The 24496-nt window shown below is 36.3% G+C and overlaps 2 protein-coding genes across 3 annotated transcripts in view; one reads left to right on the plus strand and one right to left on the minus strand.

Annotated features, from left to right (window-relative positions):
- The window catches only part of LOC150080951 (uncharacterized), a 233556-nt gene that overhangs the window by 25996 nt on the left and 183064 nt on the right, over positions 1-24496 (minus strand). The window lies entirely within an intron of this gene.
- LOC150080952 (U-scoloptoxin(11)-Sm7a-like) overlaps positions 1-24496 on the plus strand; it is a 51017-nt gene that overhangs the window by 17023 nt on the left and 9498 nt on the right. Inside the window, exon 2 of the mRNA XM_090381221.1 lies at positions 1392-1580. Coding sequence (XP_090237347.1) covers positions 1392-1580 — 189 coding nt within the window. The remainder of the gene's footprint in view (positions 1-1391; positions 1581-24496) is intronic.

Genomic DNA, 24496 nt, shown 5'->3' on the forward strand with positions numbered 1-24496 from the left:
ATGATAACTGACTATCAAATCTGAAAATATTGCTTTCTTATATATTTTACTTTCAGACGTTGATACTTTATGAAGTTATGGAAAAGTTTGTAAGATGAAAAATTTGTTCATCTCACTTTTATGAACTGGAAGCTCAAGGTACAAGTGTTTGTTTTTATCCAAGGGTTACTTTCTGAAAAGGAAATTACTTTTTTTCTTGTATTACCAAGTATTGGTGTGTATGTGTACACACACACACACACACACACACACACATATATATATAACTGTAATATTATGTTACAATAAAAAGAAATGGAAGTATGCCAGTAGCGTGGCAAACCAGAGAGCGAAAAATTTAACATGCAAAAGTAAGATTAGTGTAATGTTGGGGAAACATTATTTTGAAAATAGAGTTTTAATTAAATGAAAATTTAGCGGCACCCCCCCCCCTTTTGATAGGCACCAGTTTCCGAAACACGTGAAATATCACATAACTAATTTAGAACACATTAAATGCAAATTTAGTGGCATCTCCCTTATAATAGACACCAGTTTAAGAAACCGTGAAATATTACACATATGTAAATGTAATCTGCCAACAGTACAGAAATTAAGTTTAAATAGCGAGGGAAGATTAAAATAGAGAAAAGAATAGAACAGGTTATAAAAACGAATTGAACAGGAAAGACTGACCATTATGCCTCATCTCGTCAGTGAACCACAACATTTCGAACGCTACACAAATCCACGCTGCAACAGAATGATACAAAGATCAAACTACCGGCCAAATTTTAGATGCATTTGTATTTAATTAGAATTATGTATGTGTGTGTGTGTGTGTGTATATATATATATATATATATATATATAAATAATACTTTAGCTAGTGAGTTATAAATTACTGGAATAAGTTACCTACACAGGTGGTAGAGGCTGACAGTTTGGGGAAATTCAAAGGTTAGCTAGATAAAAATAAAATTAAAATAAAATAATTATTTATTTTATTTTATTTTTTTGGCTGGTGCAGCATAAGCCTTCCACCACATGGCCATTACTTACTAATACTTCAATTGTATTTATATTCATAATGAATGAAGTGGTAAATATAACAAAACCACTCTGGTAAGGCAAAGGTACCCTTAATTCCCATTTCAGTCATTTTGCTGTAGTAAGCTAAAAATTCAATATCGCTGCTTTCGTTATGTTGCACCAAAAACTTACTTCCTCTGATTTTTAAAAAAATATAAAAATTCAGACTTTCCAAAATGTTGATCCCTTGTAATCCCATATAAACAGGACACACGATGCCTTACACTAAACTTAAAGCAGTTATTTATACCTCTGCATTTTTATTACTAATAAGAGTAACTAAAATGCATTCTACACATATTTTCCTAATTTTTACCAAGGTAACTTCTGAAAGGAGTTTATCAGTGTGTAGTAGTCCAAGAACAGCTTGTAACATTATTCACAACAGATTTTGGATGTCACCTATGGTGGTTCGACTTTGTAAATGTCCTGATCGATCTGAATGTCCCTGGACTTGGAGAGACCAGGATAAACATACCATCAGTCTTAACAACAGGGCTCAGCTAAAGGTATGAAATTCCTTCCCTTTAACATTCATATATGTGACTCTTAAGGAATTATATCAGATGCATCCAACCCATGTCTTCATATTAAGCAGCCCACAGCACGTAGGCAGCTCTAAATGCCATACCCCCCCCACCAAGCTTAAAACTATTGAAGCACAAAATACCATGTTATTGCAACAGGAATGTTATTACTGTCAAATATAGCATTGTATTTTAGTATTTAATTATTAAAACTAAACAATAAATATAAAAGCAGATAAAAAAAATTCTATTATTTTATCTGTTTTGTTCCCTAGAAAAAAAAAAAAAAAATTAAAAATAATAACAAAAGTTGGATGATTCTGAATTATACAAAGATGTTTTTAAAGGGTTATGCTGGGAGAAGAGTGGCACATATAAGAATTTTTTACTCTATTATGACTTAAGAATTAGTCAAAGTTGTACTTTCATATGATTTCAAAGAACATTTCTTTTTATTTCAGTGCAGGGCAAACAAAGTTTTCAGTCCACAGTTACCAATGCAAATTTAATATCACCTGTCTAATAGTTCTTTTGAAGACAGCCATTTGATGTTCACTTTCAAATGCTACTCCCACTTGATAATCATATATTTTTGGTAACTTCCTCTACTTAGAAAAGCTGACAATTTTCCAAAAGTACAGTTCTCATCTCTACTAATATAAAGTTAACACTATCTGACTAGGTAGGTTGAAGATTAGTCATTTGGAATTCAGTCCTGAACACAACATTATATGAATCTATTTCAGTTAACTTCCTCCCTACATGACAAAAGTGATAAAAATGTTTTATCTGGAGAAATGACTGATTTTTCACAGCTGCCTAGCATCATAACTTAGTCAGAAATGTTGTTGAACTAGGGTTTTGGGAGCATCCAGTAATGGTCATATTGCTCCATGTATATTGTCTGTAAATTGAGTGTTCCGTTCGATGGGATTGATGTCTGGGGAATTTGGAGGTCAGGACAATACCTGGAGGTCTTCTGAGGTTGATTTTCTGTTTGCTGAATGAAAAAACCATGCTATCTTCACCTGAGACCAACTAATTCAGCCACGTTGTGAAAAAGCCCATAAAAATTCCTCCCATTATCAACAGGACTTGAACCCAGGTCTTTTCCACCCAGTGTGTAGAGAGGATGGTGATCCTACCAACTGTGCTACCCACAATGGCAGTCAGAGGTGTAGTTGGTACACAGAAGTAGAAATATATATATATATATATATATATATATATTTTTTTTTCAACTTCTGTTTCAGTTAATGCAGCCTTGCAGGATTTTTATTTCAACCTCCTTCCTGATATATACACTCATTACTGGGAGTGTATATAAGGGTATTGACAAGCATTTGTTTCATTAGAATAAAAAGCAAAAGCTTCATCATAAAATTTATTTATTTTTTGACTTGGCAGAGGGCATTGAAGGCACTGATGGCACCACCAGGACTGGATAGAAGTTTTGCAGGGCTCCAGGAAAAAATATTTTGTGGCACATTTTATTTACAAAAAACAATATACAGTAATACCCCCATATCCGTGGGGGATACATTTCAAGACCTACCGTGGATGGCTGAAACTGTAGATATAAGCGAACACCTGCTGAACCCATATATAACGTGATTTTCTTGTACATACGTACATATAAAGTTTAATTGATAAATCGAACACACAGTAAGAATAAAGTACAGCAGACTCTTGATTTACCAGGACTGGATTAACCGGGACACTTCAAGACTCCAAATTAAAAAAAAAAAAAAAAAAAAAAAATCAACCAGAAATCATAAAATTCAAGTAATAACTAGAATATGTATAAACAGATATTTTCCAAGTTGTAAATAAGCGACAAGAACTGGTGTTATAAGTTGTCATTGGGAGATTAGTGTACCTATTATCTTACAACCCCTGCTATATTCACACCTACCGCTCAAAACAAAAAAAAAAAAAAAAAAAAAAAAGAGAAAGAGAATATGTATAAACAGATATTTTCCAAGTTGTAAATAAGCGACAAGAACTGGTGTTATAAGTTGTCATTGGGAGATTAGTGTACCTATTATCTTACAACCCCTGCTATATTCACACCTACCGCTCAAAACAAAAAAAAAAAAAAAAAAAAAAAAGAGACGGAGAAAAACCAAAAAACCAAAACCAAATGTGTAGTTTTTCTTTGGTGAGTCGATTGTTGTGTTCTATTGCACCGCAAAAGGACAAATTTTGTTTTATGTCAGGGATGTCGGATTTTTTTTTTTTTTGTTGTTTAGAAATCACGAAAATGATGGGCAAACGCAAGAGTTGTGCTTTCAGATTAAACAAAAACCTGAAATTATTCCAAAGTTTGAAAACGATGCATCTGTTAAATCTCTAAAGAACCATTATAATGTTGGTGATCAAACCATACGTGACACTGAAAAAAATAAAGGGAAGCTATTCGATTTAAAATCAACATGGTAAAAAATAAAGGGAAGCATCGTATTGGGCACGCGAGTATGTTAAGCTTTCTTTTCTTTTTTTTTGTGGTTAACCACGGGTAACTGAATCAGCGGATACCAAATCAGTTGATACGGGGGGGCACAACTGTACTACAATTACATAAATGTTTTAATTTTCACCATTTTTGTATACATCTTAAAATTGTTTGCATGACTACAAGATCACAAGTAGTAATATGGAAACATATTACCAAGTAACCACACTTTTTCCTACCAAATTATCTGTGATATCTGAGAAAGCAACTTGTTTCTGAATAGAAATAATTTAATTATATTTGAATTTTGAGGAACCTCATTCAGCTGAAGTGACAGTTATTAGAGCTGTTAACTTAAATTCTTAATATAATACACATAATGTATACACTGTGACATCAAAATTGTAGCAGCCTGAAGGAACAGGAATATAGAGAGAATACTTGGATTAATGACAGCCATGGAGTTAAGAACAGATGATAAAAGTTGCAAATGCTAATGTGTTTTGTCCATTGTAAGCATCATTTTGTGTGAATAAATATGATGCAATATAATAAATATGATCCACCATAGTTACAGATACATTGAGATAAGTGTCTTGGCACTGAGTTGTACAGGTGTCAAATAGCCTTCTGTGGTATTTCCCAACAAGCCTCTTACAAACCTGGTCCCACAGAACTGTGGTCTGTGCCAGCTGCAGGTGGCTCTGTAGATGGCATCCAGTAATGGCCCACATATGCTCAGTGAGAGAGAAATCCAGAGACTTAGCTGACCAAAACAGATAGTTGTTTGACATCCATACCATGAAGAAACTCAGAGGAAACCATTACAGTATGGTGTTCAGGCACTGTCCCTACTGAAAAATGGCATCAGGCACTCCAGTAAGAGAGATAGTAACAGTATTTGCCATATAGTACAAGGAAGCCACATGCTTTTGCTACACTGGCAAAAAAATAAAAAATAATTCCAACCAAGTAGATAAGAACACACAAATTATGTTTCCCTTCTCACACAGGTAAGTATCGAGTAGACCTTTTAATTTATTCAAACTGTCAGCCTCAACTATCTGCAAGGGCAACTTGTTCCAGCTATCAACTACTCACTGGCTAAAAGAAAACTTCCTACAATCTAATCTAAAACTCAAGCTAGGGAGGTTCAATCAAACAGGTTCATGAATCCTGGCGACATAGTGATGTGTGCAGTCAGAATGCTATTGACGAACACCAATGATGACCAACTATCAAAACTGATTTCTCCCTCAACTACAACACCAGCAGGGCATGCAGTATGGCATTCAACAAGTTGAATGCCATACTGCATGCCCTAGGATCTAGAATTATTGCATGCACATCATGGCCACACATCTATGCAATGATCATCGGGTCCCCCAAGCAGAAGCTGGATTCATCACCGAGGACAACTTGATGCCATTTTGTTATCTCAGGAGACCTGCACATGGCACCATTCCAGATGCTGTTGATGAGCAATGGTTAGGAGTAAGTGACATAATGGCCAATATGCATGGTGGTCACCTTCTGCTAGTTGGTGTTTGATGGGGTGACAACCAGCTGATGCCACAGCTTACTGGATGGCAGCCAATGTAGCTATAGGTGTAGTGTAAATCAGTTGATGGATAAGACAATCCTCCCATTCTGTAGTCCCCCCCATTATGCTCCATTATGCATTAGATGAGCAGTGATACCTTCCCACAGCCACTGTTGCCAACATCTGTGCACTGTAGCATTGTCATGGCCGACATGTTCTGCTGCACAACAAAGCAGCCATCCAGCCTCTCGATAATCGGCCAATAAGTTGCCGATATCAGTGTCGTATGTAAGGATGCTTACACATAGAACTCAGGTGGCATGCTTACCTATAACCAGCAGCCACAAGTAGCCTAAATGAATAATGCAAGTTAATGGGAGTGCATATAATAAAAGCATGGGGCATTGGCTACTGTTTCCTGTTTAATCCACCAGCTTACCTCAAAAAAATTAAGCTTGCTAGTTCCCAGTGGAAGTACAGATGTCAGTCAACTGGATATGCATTGCTGGCACCTCTGGCCTTTAGGTAATAATATGAACTGCTTTTGCTATGGAAAGCAAGATTTCATGGTGATGTAAAGAAAATTTGTACTACAGAAGTTATAACATGGATACTGAAATTTTAATTTCAAACATTTATGTAAAATGCACAATATGGGACAAAAATGTCAAACTGCTGGACAAAAAAAAAAAAAAAATTATTTTTTTCTGATATTTATCTGTAAAGTGCTAATAAATAAGTAGAATTAATTGGTTAGTCTATGTTTTTATTAATCAAATTGCCCTTCATAACCTTCGAATTCATTGTATAAATTATTATATCCAAAAGTTTGTCTACTATAATTCATGGGATGGGGTGTACCCATCAGTTCCTTATTGTTTTCAAATCTTAAAAAAAAAAAAAAAAAAAAAAATTATCAGTATGACAACGAAGATATAAAATTTTGGAGTATGTAAAATTAACTTTTAATTACTTCACTTTTCAGATTTATACTTATTTTATTTCTGAAAATACCAGACTGAACTTTATTATCATTGATTTTTTTCGTAAATAAATGCTTTAAAAAAAAAGTTCCTTACTGTTTTGTCTTCTACCACCAACAGTGCATAAAAAATGCATTAATATTTTAAAGCACAAAAAAAGACAGTAATTGCTAACACACACACACACACACCAGTTTCATATTTCCTAATAAATCTAGGTTTTTCCATCTGCAGTTAACATAAAACAAAAAGAAATTATTTTGATTGTATTTAGCTTAGTAATAGAAATCATATGTTCTGCAATTCAGTGGTGCCTGTAAAACCTACCCCATCATATACCGAGAAGTTGCACTGGTAAGCTGCTTTCTATGTTTTCATAGCCAGTGAGAAGCTTCAGCTGCATGTTGCTGCTGGTTTCCCGGTAAGTGGCTATCTGCATTCTATGTATAAGCACTTTAATGTCTCAGAATTTTCTGCAATCTCCTTGTATTCTGATGCCTGTTCTTGCAAGACAGAAGTCTGTTAACTGTGTGTGTGACACCAGGACTGGACAAAGGTGTTTCTGCACTCCAGGCAGAAAGATTTTTCAGCACCCTTTACTAAGGATATAGATATTTTTTGCCTCATTATTCTTCTGTTTTTGGCACCCTTTGCAAAGACCTTGCTAGCCCATGCCTTAATCTGGCACTGTGTAACACACAGTTAACAGGCTTCTGCCAACTAAGTTATGTTGCTTTGAACTCCACAATATGTACATTAGTTTCTATGTCAGCCGAAGCTTCTGCCTGATTAGTCCTGTAATTTAACCATTTGTATATATCAGTACAACTCACCCACCTGCCAATTTTCATGCACTTCCAATCATTCCTTCTGTATGCTGAAATTTAAACGTCACAGAGTATATGAAGATTTGGATATATGTCCTCTATTTCATTCGAACAAAGTGTTTTTAAATATTTTTCTTCTACTACAATTAGTAAGGAAGAATAATTAATACAGTTCCTAGAGCAGATTATTTCCACCAACAATTGCCATCTTTTTCATGAGATCTGCATCATCCATATTTTTCAGATCACTAATGCATAAAAATCCCAAAATATCATCATAATTTTTGTACAATTCCTTCAAATAGTTCTACTGACATGACAGTATAGTCAATAAAAAAAAAAAAAAAATTAAAAAAAAAAGTGTTTTAAATTATTTTTATGCATCAAGCATTAATTTGATTATTGGATTCACATTCATTTTTTTTTTTTTTTTTTTTTCTTTGATGACTTCTTTATCAAACTCTGAGGTTATGTTCAAGTCCTTCAATAGCACTGAGGCTGTAAAATAAGGAAATTAGTTTTTGTTAGTAAATATCACTGAAATCCTTTCAGTGATATTTACTAAAAAATTTGTTAGTAAATATCACTGAAATCCTTTCAGTGATATTTACTAACAAAAGAAACAGTCAAATATTTTAATTTTAAAACCGTGATACATGTATGTGAGATATTAGGATTTTATAACAAATTTCTATTTGTATAGAAATTTGTTATAAAATCCTAATATCTCACACCATATAGGTTGTGCTTATAAAATTCAAAATATACATTGAGATGTTTTACTGACATAATTTCTGATTTAATTGTTGGATCTGTAGTGGTATTCAAAACTTTCTGTATGGTCTTGTTTAGTCTGCTTATTTAAAAACAATGATTTTGTTCTGCGTATTCTTCTCACTATCCAAAATTTAATCATGGCTTTGTTAAAAACAAAGCAGCTGATTTAAAATTTAAAAAAAATTTCCATTTATTTATTTTTCTGAAGATCTCCATAAACATAATCTGTATATTGAATAAAAGCATGAGGACTATTCAATAAAAACACACTTGATGCATTACAGTTTTCCGCAGGGTGAGAGAAATTAATGCACACATGCTTAACCGATATGTCAACATGCTAGTTCATAACAAGAACTATTTCAGTTTCATTTAAACTTTGTCATTGGCTGTGTGCAATTTTTTTTTTTTTTTTGTATGAAATTTCAAAGAGATGGTATATCCCAAATGGATTGGTATGCAGTTATTCAATTTTTAACTGAAGAAAAGCAAGAGCCACAAGAAATCCATTTTAAACCAGGGTCTAAACTTTTCAGTGTGAACTAGAAGTAGCTTCCATCTCCAATAGAGAAAAAATGTCAGTCCCAGATTTTTGCAGGTAAAGTTATGATAGACAACTGACTACTGTGATTTTTCTGATGTTATAATTTAAAGAAACTAATGCTAACATTAACTCAAAATGGTATGCTGAAACTTTGAATCATTGTGCCTCAGCATCAAATATATGAATCAATTGACAGACGGAATCATCCTGCTTCATGCTAGTGTGGGCACACAGCTAACCTAATTCAGAAAATACGCTGGAAAATATTCAGATGCCCTGTGTACAGCCAATGTCTGTTGGCCTATGCTTTCATGATTTTGGTCCATTGAAAAACACTTTCACAGAACAGTTTCAATTTGGATGCAGAATTAAAAAAAAAAAAACATGTTGCATGGTTTCAACAAAAATATGTAGATCAGTGAAGCAATGTGACAAACATCTTAGCTGAACAACTCTTATGCATAGCTATACGAACTCAGTGATGGCAAAATAAATGAGGTACAAAATAGCATATTCTATCTGCAATTACTTGAGTTTGGCAATAAATAGTATTACATTATTCGTTATTGCTTTCCATTTACTAATATTGAATACTACGTTTGAGAAAAAAAAATTCCATTTTTTGGATTAATATCAGTTGAAATGCATGGTGGCCCTAGAGAACACTGGGCCCCCTGGACAACTGCCTTCCTGGCCAGAACTCTTTCTGACTTAAAAGATGGCATGGAACAAATAATATTATATTATCACAATTAAGATTCTGTATAAGTTTGTTTATAATGTAGTGACAAATAATTCAATTTTTTTTCCTTTCACCAAAGGGGAGAGAAACTGCTGCCAATCATTCTCAATTAATACTTACCAGTTCAAGAACAAAGCAGTACAAGATATGGCGAAGGTAAAGAAAGCCAACATGAGAACTACGGGAAACTTTAGTAAACTTACCGGGCAAACTCATTTCCCACAACCGCAGTTTCTCCCTGCATTCTCGGTAAACAGATGGTGCGTGTTATCGGTAGTGGCAGTAGAAGTCATTTTCCTATCGGGTTAAAACAGCAGGAATTGGGGATAAACACCCTAAGATTGAGGTGGTCTTGGGGGGGGGGGGGGTTGAACCCATAAGTAAATTTCAGCCCACTCATGAACTCCAATAATCTGCTTTTAATAATGAGAAAAAACTGATCAATACATCAGTATCAAATTCTACTGCCACTACCGATAGCACATACCATCTGCTTACCATGGGGCAAACCAAGTTTGTCCGGCAAGTTTACTGAAGTCTCCTGTTAGCTTTCCTTATCTTAGCCCAAGATAGTTATTGGTATCTCATACTGTTTTTATGCCTTAAATAATCAAGCAAGCAGAAGAGATCTTTCATAATTATTGATAATGTAGAGCATCAAATATTTTATTTTCTCCTCATTCAGTAAAATGCCCATGTTAATTGTGTTTATAAGGAAAAATATTCAAAGGAATATTTTTTAGAATATTTTAGACTTTTATGAATAGACCTTTAACGAAAAAAAATTGCTTTGATAAGAAAGCTGAATGCACAACATGCATGACATTTTTAAGAAGCGGACATGGCAGTATTGCTGATGTAAAGACACTTAAAATAAAGAAAACAAGCAAAATTGCAGAGGCAAAACTACAAATTCTGTCCCAGATATTACGAGTTCACCCTCTGTTTTTTGACAACCATACCAAACCAAATGCTAGGCACCTCTGCATTGGATACCTGATGGTATTGTGAGTTCAAAACTGCAAAGTTGAGCACTGTAAGCAGGACTATGTCAAGTCATCACTTCACCTGGATGCAAACAGCAAATGCTGCTTTTCGTGTTTATCAAATGAAAAGGGCACATTAAAATCACTATTCTGTCACTCCTGACAGCTGACATCTGGATGTAGTGTCCTCCATGTTAATATGGGTTGTGGTCCTGACTTCAGATTCTTCAAAACAACACAACTATTTTATTTATTATTTTTTTTAAACTGAAATTATTTCAATTGTTTGTTTGTTTGTTATTTGGTTTTTGGGAGCATTAGCAACTAAGGCCATATTGCTCCGGGGATATGTGGTGGTCATTCCCTGACCTTTCCGCATCCTCCGTATTTGGTGGTCACGGGCTCAAACCTCCGGTCTAATCAAGAAGAGGGTGCTACGCACTGCTGCTCCTGCCCACCTGGCTACGGAGGCGCCCATTATTTCAATGAAGAATTAAAATAAAGCACTGCCAAGCTTTTCCCACCTATTTCCTCAGTGTTTAAAAAAATCTTTAAAAATGAACAATTCATTTAAAAAAAATGTAACCAAATAACACAATACAGGTGACTCTCCCGTTTAACGCTGATAATTTGTTCTGGAAAAACAGAGCACTAAGTGAGTGCCGCATTCCCATAAGGTAACATATGTATTTGTGAGTTGCGGTCGGTGCCATAGGATATTTCCTAATCAACAATAAACGGTAGTGAAAAGATGCACAAATGTCGGTCAAAATATTTAATATTCAAATATTTGTACATATAAAATATTCTGCATTATATACGTATATAATTATGTGGTAACTATTTACGTATCAAAATTAAACTTGTATCAAAATCAAAATCCACAAAAGTCCTGCTTCATCTATGTTAAAAACTTGAGAAGTATAACACATAAAGGTGCCTCCAAAGCCAGGTGGGCAGGAGAACACGCTTTTTGATTAGACCGGGGTTCGAGCCCGTGACTACCGAATACGGAGGATGCGGAAAGGTCAGAGAATGACCACCGCATATCCCTGGAGCAATAAGGCCTTAGTTGCTAATGCTCCTAAAAACCAAATAACGTAACAACAACAATATAACACACAATACCCTTCTTCAATAATTTTAACAAGTTCTTTTTTGAAAGTTTCGGCTCCTTGATCTGCACTTGCAGCTTCTCCCTGGATTTTAAATCTATTCAACCAGCCCTTACCAGTTTTAAATGGTTCCACATTTTTTTTTTTTTTTTAGGTGAGATTTCTTCAGATAATCATATTGGCCTATGTACCTATCCTTGTGACAAAGCACTAATGGGTATGATGAAAAGTAGGATGATTATCTTGCCTTTTTTGCAATAAAAGGATTTAAACTGTCTAATTAATGCAAAGGTCTTAATACCCTCAGAAGAACAAACTTTGCCTAAACCTCAAGTCAATTTAGTCTTTCGCTATTTTCAAACAAATGGCATCATCAAAAGTTAAATGTCACTTATTTGAAAGATGGGGTACTTCTATTTATAATTTCAGAGTTGGGTGACTAGACAATACTCCTGTTCCTGACTAATCTCGTGGCACTTCTCTGTACCCACTACAACAGATCCACAACAAATCCCTTACTACAACGGAACTCCCAACATGTATGCAGTAGTCAAGATGCAGCCTAGCCACTGCCTTATATAAGAGGATAAACACCTTTGTCCCTGCCCACAAAACTATATATCATCGACAGAACCCCACAAGCTGTCCTAGTCTGTCTGCACTACTCAGAAAACTGCATGTCAAACTGTACAATTACACTCTCACTCTCTCTCTCTCTCTCTCTCTCTTCTCCACTGTCCACCACCCCGGGTGTGGTACCACCTAAATGGAATGTTATTCTGGTATTACTTCTGACCATATGTAGTACCATGCATTTATCAAAGTTAAACTTCAACTGGAGGCTCACCTGCCTAATTTTTCTAGGTCTTACTTTAGTAGTATGCCATGATTCCTATCATTAATCACTTTTATATCACTACAAACTTAAACATTAACATAACTACCAACTTTTGACTTTAAAATATCTGGAGAATAGGCATTTGTATGCAGGAGGAAAATAGGTCATTTTTTTTTTTTAATGTCCACATTGCATTAGAAATTAATTTTCACTCACTGACAACATACATGTTTTATATTACGGCATAATAATATTGCATAGGTTGGTTAATAGTACAGTATGCTTTTATACTTCAGCTTACCTAACATTTTTCTGTCTGTGGATTTCTGTTTGGATTTTATAATAAACCTCGACTGATTAATTGCTTCAAAAATGGCAAGCAGTGATCCTTCAAGGATGGCTTAAATAGACTTCAGAGATGGTCAGAGAAGTGGGCTATGTTTTAATGCTGCTAAATGCAGGGTTTTACACTTGGGGAATAGAATAGAATCCACAAATAAATTATACGCTTGGTGGGATTGAATTAAAAGCAGTGGAAGAGAAAAGGAACTGGGGGGAGGGTCATAATACTGGCAGATATGAAGTTTTCTGTGCAGTGTAAACAGGCAGCCAGGAAATCCCATGGTGTCCTAACAATGATTTATCGAACATCATCCTGAGATAGGGTGGTCATAATCCCACTGTATAAGGCAACTGTAAGACCACATTTGGAATACTATGTTCAAGTATGGAGATCTCATCTGAAAAAAAAAAAAAAAAAAAAAAAAACACTGAGTTTCTTGAAAGAGTCCAAAGACAGGCAACTCAAATGGTGAGATCAGCAGAAAGGCAATGGTACGAGGAAAGGCTCCAATTATGTGTGCTACAAAGCTTGGTAACCAGGCACCTCAGAGGGATCAGTAAAATGAACAAAGGAGAAATTCTAACTGTTATAAAGAATTCCAGAAAGAGGAGTCATAAATTCAAACTACAGGGGGTTTAGATTAGATTGTAGAAAGTTTTCTTTTAGCCAGTGATTCGATTGCTGAAACAAGTTGCCCTCACACAGGTAGTTGAGACTGACAGTTTGAATAAATTCCAAGGTCAACTGGATAGTTACCTGTGTGAAAAGGGAAGCACATAATTTGTATTTTTTTTTTTTTTTTTTTTTTTGCTAGTGCAGCAAAAGCCTGCACTATATGGCGAATACTATAACTAAAAATTACACAGTGCAGACTTTGCCCTCTTCGGAAATGTTGAGTCAAAGTTTTGTTCATAACAATGGCCCTGTGGTTAACACTTGACTGTTCGGAGCATTTCTAAAGAATCGGCACTGCAATGTGGGCTTGTTAAAATGCTAAGCATATGACTTTATTATATTTCAAACTTCCCTGTGCACTTGTCAGTTCCCAAATAAGAACCACTGCATCACTTCTTTCTTTTTCCATATAGCATCTGCTAGAATCTCACACTGAAACAGTCAGTACTGATGCTGCAAAAACATCTACTGCTTCTATAATCTATTTTTGAATCTTTAACAACAGCAAGAAGTACTGGAAACTTGTCCATAAATAATTTCAAATTTGAAAATGATGCAATGGCAAATGATGAGTTTTGTGCTACATCAGCATTCATAAGATAATTTTTCAACTGGGAACTTATGCACCACGTAATCATATGCAGCCGTAATGTACTTCCTTGCTGAGCAAAAGAGCATAATCTTCTCCTCTTGTTTTAGACTCTCTACAACCCTGTCTGCCTATAAGTCAGAATCACCCTTCTGGTTCAGTCTGCTATGGTAATCAATTTCAAAAATGGAACTGGAAGGTTTGAAAGCTGTTGGTAAAACAAATTTCCTCATAACATTTTTCAATGTATCTATGAGTAATTATTTCAGTACATAGATTGAGGCAAGTTGGATTCAAGGGCGTTGAGGTCATGGAGAACAGATGATGGATTTTTGGCTGCTGAAAAGGGATAAGTAGCTTTGATATTTTTACCATATTCTTCGTTAATTATTTTACCAAACTGTGTTCTACAAAGATATTAAATAGGCTTAGTAGTGTTCATTAGCTTATTTTTAAAATTTAACTAGTGCTTTTTGTAAGTTACGACACAATGCTCATACCGGTGTTGTTGCCAATATTGTTGAACTTTGTGCCATTGTTGTAGTTGATACGAAACAGCACAACATATATCTGGTTTGTTTGTTTGTTATTTGGTTTTTAGGAGCATTAGCAACTAAGGCCATATTGCTCCTGGATATGCGGTGGTCATTCCCTGACCTTTCCGCATCCTCCGTATTTGGTGGTGACGGGCTCGAACCCCGGTCTAATCAAGAAGCTGTGCTACGCACTGCTGCTCCTTCCCACCTGGCTACGGAGACGCCTACATATATCTGGAACTGATGGTGAAAGGTATAACTAGACAGCGTAATACGTAGAAGGAAATCTGTTAGCTTAGTACAGTATTATCAATTAATCAATAAAATTTCATTGTTAATTAAATTGTATTTAAACAGAAATCATGACCCAGACTAGAGCTGCGAAGCAACGCGCACAGATTAGCGGGAGTGCTGCACCTCAGGAAAGAAATAAAAGAGGCGATTCTCAAAGGCATCACAGTCTCAAAAAAAGTGCAAAATGTAAAATGTTAGCAGATATTTCTGGAACAGGACATGATCTAGCTGAGGAGGAGGATGTCTTTGTGTGTGCTAGGGCCTAGAGTGTCAAGAAATTAGGGGCCAACTCAGCATTCTGATTGGCTTCTATGAGAGTTTGAGGTGTAGGGTAGATGCACTCGAAGAAATTAATGAGAGCCCACCAAGCTCTCAGCTGCCTATCTCAATGGCAGAGCTCACACCTGTACATTAGGCAAAACAGTGGCAATCTCCAGGGCAGAATTCACTGGTCCCACAGGAATTAGTTATTGTTGATGACTATTATCAGAGAGATGGGAAATATATTATGCAAAAAGGATAGGTGGAACAGAACTAGGATATGTCTGCCAGGGGCAAAAGTTATGATGTTGTAAAGCAGATATCATCTTTTTAAGGACACAAAAGGTAATATTGTTGTACACACTGGCACTAATGACATTAATAGTAAGAGATCTGCAGATTTCATTAACCAGTACAGGTCAACATTGAAAAAAATGTCGCAAGTTAGGGTTAAATTTGAATGTGTCTGCAATTCTGCCCAGACACGACAGGAGGGAGTATATGACAAGAGCCTTGTCAATCAATTCGGCCCTAGAGAGATTGTGCAAGGCTCATGGGGTAGAATTTTTTCAGCGTGGCCTGTGCTTGTTAATAGGAGAGAGACTGCTTCTACAGCGATGGAGTACACTTAAATAGAAAGGGTACAAGAATATTTGCTGATGCTATCGAGGCAGTGTTTGGTGGGTCAGAAAACTGCTAGCTTTGGGGGAGAGATAGAAGGATACATAAACTAAAAGATTAACAGTGGCAAAAGTGATTCTTGCACTGCTTCTATCAGAATGAGTGGCAGCCTGGAAAGCAAGGCACAGGGGATTTATAGGCCTGCTGGGAGTCATAATGGAACAAGTAAATACATGGGCTGTGTTAGTGTAACTAAGAGTAGGAACAGGTGCATGTATACCAATGCTAGAAGTATAGTTAATAAATTTGATGAGTTTGAGATGCTAGTCAAGACATCAAAGGCAGATATCATTGAGATATCAGAGACATGTCACACAGATATAAGCAGTGCAGAATTAGAATTCGGGGAGTACAATGTGTACAGAAACGGGGGGGGGGGGGGTTGCTGTTAGTTAAGAAACACAAAATCCTAAGGAAGTGCATCCAATTGATGTTGGCGAACAGTGCAATGCTGAGTCTGTTTGGTGTGACATAAGCACTGGGAAAGGAAAAATGAGAGTAGGTGTATGTTATAGGTCTAATGAATCTGATGAGTATAATGAGCAATTGTGCAGAGAAATAGGGTGGGCCAGTAAATCAGAATGTCTTATAATGGGGATTTTAACTTTCCAGATATTGACTGGAACTTGTGGGTTGGTCACTCGTACACTAGCAAGACTTTTGTGGATTTCTTGGATGACTGTTTTCTACAGCAACATGTTTGAGAGGCAACCGGAAGGAGTAATATTCTTGATCTGATTATTAGCAGTGATTATTCATGCATTAAGAATTTGCAAATAAAAAACCACTGGATGACAGTGATCACAGTGTACTGATGAAGGATTTACTTAAAGATGAAACGACCATTAAGGGTAAAGGGAAGGGCTATTGCTTTTGTAAAGGTGACTACAGTGGTCTCAGACAGTTTTTAAATTCTATACAGTGGGATCAACTGATGATGTTGCCAACAGTGAATTCTAAATGGGAAGTCTTCAGGGACTTAATCTTGGAGGGTACTAGGCTTTTCATACCAACTAAGAAATACTGTTCAAGGTTTAGGACTAAATGGATGTCTGATGAATTAATGAGGCTTGTGGCAGAGAATAAAAATGCATGGGATGCATATAAATTATCAGGCGGCACAGAAGCCTATAGCAGATATAAGCTAGTCTGTAATCAAGTCACAAAGGAAGGCTCATTACTAGAAATCCTTGGCAAAGGATGCAAAGAAAAACAACAAAGAGTTTTTTACTTATAGAAGTAAAACTCTAGAAGGAAAGGGATGACTCAGATTGGAACACTTAACATAGATGGTTTGACTATTGATTATCACGTTCAGGTAGCTGATAAACTGAATGAGTATTTTGCATCTACATTCATGCATGAGGAGTTATTCAAGGAGGGGAATGCTAGAAGTTTATCAAATTCTAACAGGGAGCTAAGTGATTTTGTAATAAGTGAGAGCAAATGTGGAGGAGAAATTGAAGTTAAACATAAGGAAGGCACATGGGGTGGATGGGATCTATCCAGTTATATTAAAGAAGACAGCTAAGGAAGTAAGCTAAAGGAATTTTGCTAGTAGGGTTAAGGCAATGGTCAGGCTGTGTCTTGAGTACTGTGTACAGTTGCTAGAACAGGTACAGAGAAGAGCAACAAAAAAAAGATTGGTGTGGGGAACAGAGGGGTTCTGCAAATTGTAGTGCCTGGAGACTAGGCACATGAGAGGTGATCTAATTGAGGTGTATAAGGCCTGGAATGAGTTGAGCAAGCTCAATTCTGATGGAATTCTTTCTCTTGCTTAGATTAATCTGAGGGGGCATAGATTCAAACTGAGGAAAGACAGCTGTAGAATAGATGTGTGGAAATTTGCCTTTAGCCAGCAGGTATTCGATTGTTGGAACAGACTTCCATCTCTTGTTTTGAAGTTGATAGCTTAAATCAGTGGTTTTCAACCAGGGTGCCGTGGCACCTTAAGGTGTTGTAACAACATTCCAAGGGTGCCACGTAATTTGGGTTTAAGTTATTTAAACTTATTATTTTTTAAAAATTTATATATTTATTTCATTTTAAAAAGGTGTACAGTATCTTTTTAATTTTGTGGCGATCTATAATTGATTTTTATTTAGTACCTCTATATAATAAAATTATTATATATATAATTTGTTATAAAATTATAATATAAGTTGTTATAAAATTATTATTATAAAAACATTCCAGGGTTGCCACGTAATATATATATATATAATTTATTTGCATTTTTTTTCTGTCTGTGACTGTCTTAATACAAAGGTTCGTATATTTTTTGCCCAGTGCGTGTGTATTACCATTACATTAAAACATTTTTTGAATTATAATTTTATTTATAGTTATATTATTGTAATAACTATCATATAACATATTTTTTAATATTAGGTGTATATGTATATACACAGAGAGAATCGGATCTGAAGTCAAAAATCGAGTAGGGGTGCCACAAAATAAAATAAATTACTTAGGGGTGCCATTATTAAAAAAAGGTCGAAAACTACTGGCTTAAATAAATTTAAGCTTCAGCTGGACATGTATTTGGAGTGAATAGATGGGGAAATGGAAGGTTTTTTTAATTTTTTTTAGCTGATGTTGCATAAGCTTGCTTTCTTTCATTATATGCCTCAACGTATGTTATGCCAGCTCTTAGCTGATGCTAAGAACTGGCATAACATTTAAAAGAAACATGAACAGATTTTCTGAAGATAATATGCTTAGAATTACCAGCTTGTTTGGGCTATTTAGGATTGAATTCTCCAGAAGTTTTCATTTCATAAGTTTTTTCCTTCAGTTCAACAATTTGTCTTCTTTCAAAATTGCAAGATCATGAACTGAATTACCATGGGTCAGTGACACTCACTAGTGATCGCTTGTTGTACTTTTAAATTTTGTAGCTCTTAAAAGTGCTCATATTGCTCTTCCCATCACTTTTAACCTCTTCGTTAAACGGACTTATTAAAGGTTGCCATTGTTCTACCAGCCTAGTTGCACATTTAACCAAAAAGAACCAATGTACATGTGGTTCAAATTTACTTTTACCAGTTTGGTTGCAAGCATTAGTTGAAACTGTTTAAATCTATCTTCCCTTTTAGCATTTCTCTCTAGATAACAGTAAACATCTATTAAGTATTAATCCACTTTCACAGGAAGGCATGCAGATCCCATTTCAGAACACAAATTAAGATGATAAGATAGCCTACTGACACTAAATGCTCAATCCCCTCTTTTAATATCCTTGCTACTCCAGTTTTCAGGCCCAACCATTAACACTAAGTGCCAGAGTTTTTAAAGGAATCCCACATGCTTTCAGAAGTTGCCCAGCGTTGTACCCTGTAGTCACCTCCCAATACTGGCACTGAAAGAAAGCTTTTTTATTTATTTATATATAAATATACATAGTGTGATATACAGTAGCTTGGAATCACTTTAATTACTTCCATCTACAGTGGCGTACAAAAAAAATTGCATCACTTGTGAATTTTACAAATAATGTTTTGCACTGCATTGTGGGTAGCAGAAATGTTTGAAATTAGCATTAGCATTAGCAGAGGCATATGATGCAAGAAAGCAAGCTTATTCAGCATCAGCCAAAAAAAAAAAAAAAAACCCACTCCCATTTCACCCCTCCGTTCGTTCGAAATACCTGTCCAGTTGAGTTTTAAATTTGTTTAGGCTATCAACTTCAACAATAAGTGATGGAAGTCGGTTCCACCAACCAACCACCCGCTGGCCAAAGGCAAATTTCCGCACATCTATCCGACATCCGTCCTTCCTCAATTTGAATTTATGCCCTCTGAGGTGATTATTCTGAGAAAGATGAAGAATCCCATTGGCATTGAGCATGCTCAAACCATTCAAAGCCTTATACACCTCTATCAGATCACCTCGCCGGTGCCTAGTCTCCAGACTCTGTAATTTGCAAAACTTAAGCCTTTCTTCGTAAGAGCAACCCTTTGTTCCATTTACTAATCTTGTTGCCCTTCTCTGTACCCGTTCCAGCAGCTCTACATCCTTCTTGAAATGAGGCCTCCAGACCTGTATACAGTACTCAAGATGTGGCCTTACCATTGCCTTATACAAGGGAATAATCACCTCCTTATCCCTGCTAGAAAAATTCCTGTATATCATTGACAAGACACCATGAGCTACTCTTGCAGCTCGTCTGTACTGCTCAGAGAACTTCATATCTGCCTGCAAAATTACCCCCAGGTCCTTTTCATTCTCCACCACTGTCAGTGTAGTACCGCAGAGTTGATACGTTGCTCTGGGGTTACTGTTTCCCATATGCAGCACTTTACATTTGTCGATGTTAAACCTCATTTGCCACCTCTCAGCCCATCTGTTCAACCTTTCCAGATCCTGTTGCAGCAGCATAGCGTCAGTATTGTCCTTAACGACCCTGCCAACCTTTGTATCATCTGCAAACTTGGACATTAAACTTGATATCCCATCATCAATATCATTCATAAACACCGAAAACAACAACGGACCCAACACTGAACCTTGAGGAACTCCACTAATAACATTAGTCCACGTTGAGCAGTGTCCATTGATTACCACTCTCTGTCTTCTGCCACTCAACCATCCCCTTATCCATAGCAGCAATTTGCCTCCAATGCCACACTGCTCCAATTTGTGCAGCAGTCTTCCATGTGCAACAGTATCAAAAGCCTTTCTAAGATCCAAATATATAATATCAAAGTTATTCCCTGCATCCAGTTCTTTTGTGACTACATCATAGTATCCAATCAAATTGGTCAGGCAAGACCTGCCCTTAACAAAACCATGCTGCGTCTGAGCTATAACTGAATTCTTGTCTAGATGATCCTGCAGTGCTTCTTTAACCAGTGCCTCCATTAATTTACCTGGAACAGAAGTTAAACTAACAGGTCTATAATTACTTGTGTCAGCCTTTGATCCTCCTTTGTGAATTGGGGTTACATTTGCACATCTCCAGTCTATGGGTACCTCCCCTGAGTCCAAAGAAGCTCTCATAATTATGGCTAGGGGTTTGCATACTTCCTTTGCTGCCTCCTTTAATATAACTGGATAGATCCCATCCACCCCAGGTGCCTTTTTTATGTTTATCCTCAACAATCTCTCCTCCACTTTCCTCTCAGTTATTACAAAATCATCCAGCTCACTGCCAATGTTTACTTTACCTACATCATTCTCCTTCCTGAATAACTCCTCATGCGTGAATGTAGATGCAAAATACTCGTTTAGATTGTTAGCCACCTGAGCAGGATCCTCAACTGTTGAACCATCAATATCCAGTGGACCAATCTGATTCATCCCTTTCCTTTTCGAGTTCAAGTATGTAAAGAACTCTTTTCTGTTTTTCTTTGCATCCTTTGCCAAGGATTTTTCATAGTCTGCCTTTGCCTGCCTAATCTCCTTTGTGACTTGGTTACAGACCAACTTATATCTATCATAGGCTTCCATGTCACCCATTAATTTGTATGTATCCCATGCATTTTTCTTCTCTGCCACATGTCTCATTAGTTCATCTGACAACCATTTAGGCCTAAACCTTGAACAATATTTCTTAGTTGGTATGTAAAGCCTGGTAGCATCCAAGATTAGTTCCTTGAATGCTTCCCATTTTGAGTTTGCTGTTGGTAACATCATCAGTTGGTCCCACTGTATAGAATTTAAATACTGTCTCAGACCATCATAGTCGCCTTTACGAAAACAAAAACCCTTCCCTTTACCTCTGATGGTAGTTACCTCCTTGAGTAAATCCCACTTCAACACACTGTGATCACTGCCACCTAGTGGTTCATTTATCTGCAGGTTCTTAATGCATGAAGAATCACTACTGATAATCAGATCAAGAGTATTGCTCCCTCTTGTTGCCTCACGAACATGCTGATGTAGAAAACAATCATCCAATAAATCCACAAAAGCCTTGCTAGTGTGCGAGTGACCAACCCACAAATTCCAGTCAATATCTGGGAAATTAAAGTCCCCCATTATAAGACTCTCTGATTTACTGGCCCACTCTATTTCCCTGTACAATATCTTATTATACTCATCAGAGTCATTAGGCCTATAGCACACTCCTACTCTCAATTTTGATTTCCCTATGCTTATGTCATTTGTTAGATGGGATATATATCTCTCTGAATGAAATACAAAAAAGAGACTCCACCTGATATACCTAATTGCAATAAATATCTCCCCAAAGGGTAAAAGGCATAATTAATGGAAATATGAGGAATCATGCAAATGGCAATCATGACAACCAAACACATTTTATTGCATTTATGTGTACAAACTGAAATGACAAGTTAACACAATAGTATTATGAACTGTAAATCAGCAAAATAAGTCCTCAATATTTTGTTATTCCTCCTCGAGCTGCAATTCAGCCCTGCAACGATCTGGCATAGAGTTAAACAACTTCTGGATATACAGTTGCCCAATTCTGTGGTACCACAACCTTATAATGCTCTCCTGCAGCTGAATCTTACTTGTTGGCTTATTCTGAGCAATTTTAGCCGACATTATATACCAGTAATTTTCAATCGGGTTCTAATCTATTGTTGAACTGGCCCAGAAACTGGACTGTTTCTGGGCCAGTTCAACACTATAATGCCAGCATTTCTGGGGTATGACTGCACCTTAACGGAGAAAAACGAGGGAAAACATTGGTGTAAGTATGTTTTAAGCCTTGTGAGATAAGAAGACAAGCTCATCATTAAATCTAAATAACATATAACTTACCAATTTTTCTGTGTGAAAAGGTGCTGAGTCCTGCTGAAAAATGCAGTTTTGGATGTCCGTGTGGTGATCCCTAATAATGGGTTTCAGGCAATCTTCCAAGATAGCAGTGTAGGTTTCTGTATTCACCATTCAGTTAATAAACTTAATTCGCCCCACCTCTTTGCTTGTTATGCATCTCTATACTATCTGACTGGCAGGACACTTTACAGTTTTTGTTATGCAGTCAGGATGGTATGCCTCCAATTTTCGTCTTCTGACATATCGCTTCCCATCCGAGCCATGCAGGTTGCATTTTGATTCGTCAGAAAAGATGACGGTGTCCCATTGTCCTTTTGTCCACGAAACATGCGTTTTAGCTCAAGCAAGTCGCTTCTTCCTCATTTGTTGGGTCAACAAAGGCTTCTTCTTGGGCCGATAGGCATGCAGACCACATTCCAAAGCCGTTTTGGATAGTTTGTGCACTTGTTTCAACACCAAAGGCCATCTCAAAGTCCAGTTTTAGATCAGGAGCACTAGCATGGCAATTATGAAGGCACAGCCGTTTCAAATATCGATCTTGAGTAGGCATAGGTGTCACTCTCTTATGGTCTGATCCAGGTCTTCTCTTCACATCACCTGTTTCATACTTTAATTTCAGCACCCGGGATAATGTTAACTGGTGGCAAACTATTTTATCAGGGATAGCATGTGTAGGAAGCCCTTCCTGGGACAGAGCAACAGCTACACTGTTTTTTCTTGGTGTCAACTGAACATATGGAGCCATGCTTACACTTCCGTAAAACAGGATACCGAGCGTGTATACCCTTCCAACACCGTATTTGTAGAAATGGCTGATGCAATACTTCCCAATTACTGTATGCTGCAATACATTTGCTTTGCGACAAACAAAATGACTGTAATCAAACTACTATCTTATAAGTTTCACTTTTTTTTTTTAAAAAACAGCTAATTTTTCAAAGCCATCACTAACTCTTCTTTTCCTGTCTTTGCATTTTAATAATAATGTCTGTTGTTTTTGTTCTTCAATCACTGTATTGTTTTGCTATTTTACTATCAGGAAACATATTTCTGAACAATGTACCAGCATGATCAGCACAACTCAGAGAAAGATGTAAAAAAAACATTCAGCACGTATTACATCCTCATTACTATGAATGCAACAACTCTTTCTGCATTTCTTTCTGTGCACACTTCATGCTCATGTTAATGCTTATTTGTTTGCAAATGTCTGATTTAGTCATATTTCTCACTGCTTAAAATTGAAAAATCACACATAAGGAAAATCTTGCGTATAGGTTCTGAAATTTTATGTACTATTTCTTAGAGACATTAATTAGCTTCATACTACATGATAGAGGTCTGCATAGGCCCGGGCTGTTTGGGCTCGGGTCAGGTACAAATAATTGTAATGAATTGTTATTTCAAACATTTCCGGCTATTTCTTACATATATTTTTTTTATGTATTTAAATTCTTAAAGATATTTTAGAAAAAATGTGTAATAGGTGGCTGTTGACACTTTTAATTAATTGACCAATAAGGCACACTTCGCCAACATCTCCAAAATTCACCAAACCTTGTACCCTTTCATGAAAATGACCTAGTCAGTATTTTTGCTCAGTAAAGTAGCCTTTACCCTGAAGCAGGTATTAAGTTGCAATTTATGTTACGTCACAAGTATGATATGAGTCATTATATCTCCCGGCAATGGGTTCCTTTTTAGTTGTGTTTGCACAGTATTTCTTAAAAGTGTGATACTGTTAATCCAAGATTTTGGGTTGACCTGCTTTCAATTCTAAGAACATTCACTTGTAACACTTTCTAACTGCTTCTTTGCCATATCCAATACTGACCAATAATTAAGAAATACAGGTAAGATGAATGCTTAAACATAATTCATACAGTGAGAATTGCCAGTGACAGACGTGGCAGTCAATTCTAATTTATCAATTTAAGTAGGTGTCGATATCAATAT

Source organism: Mastigoproctus giganteus, chromosome 9 (assembly GCF_048544385.1).
Source record: "Mastigoproctus giganteus isolate SK-2022 chromosome 9, ASM4854438v1, whole genome shotgun sequence".
In the NCBI taxonomy this organism is placed as follows: Eukaryota; Metazoa; Arthropoda; class Arachnida; order Uropygi; family Thelyphonidae; genus Mastigoproctus; species Mastigoproctus giganteus.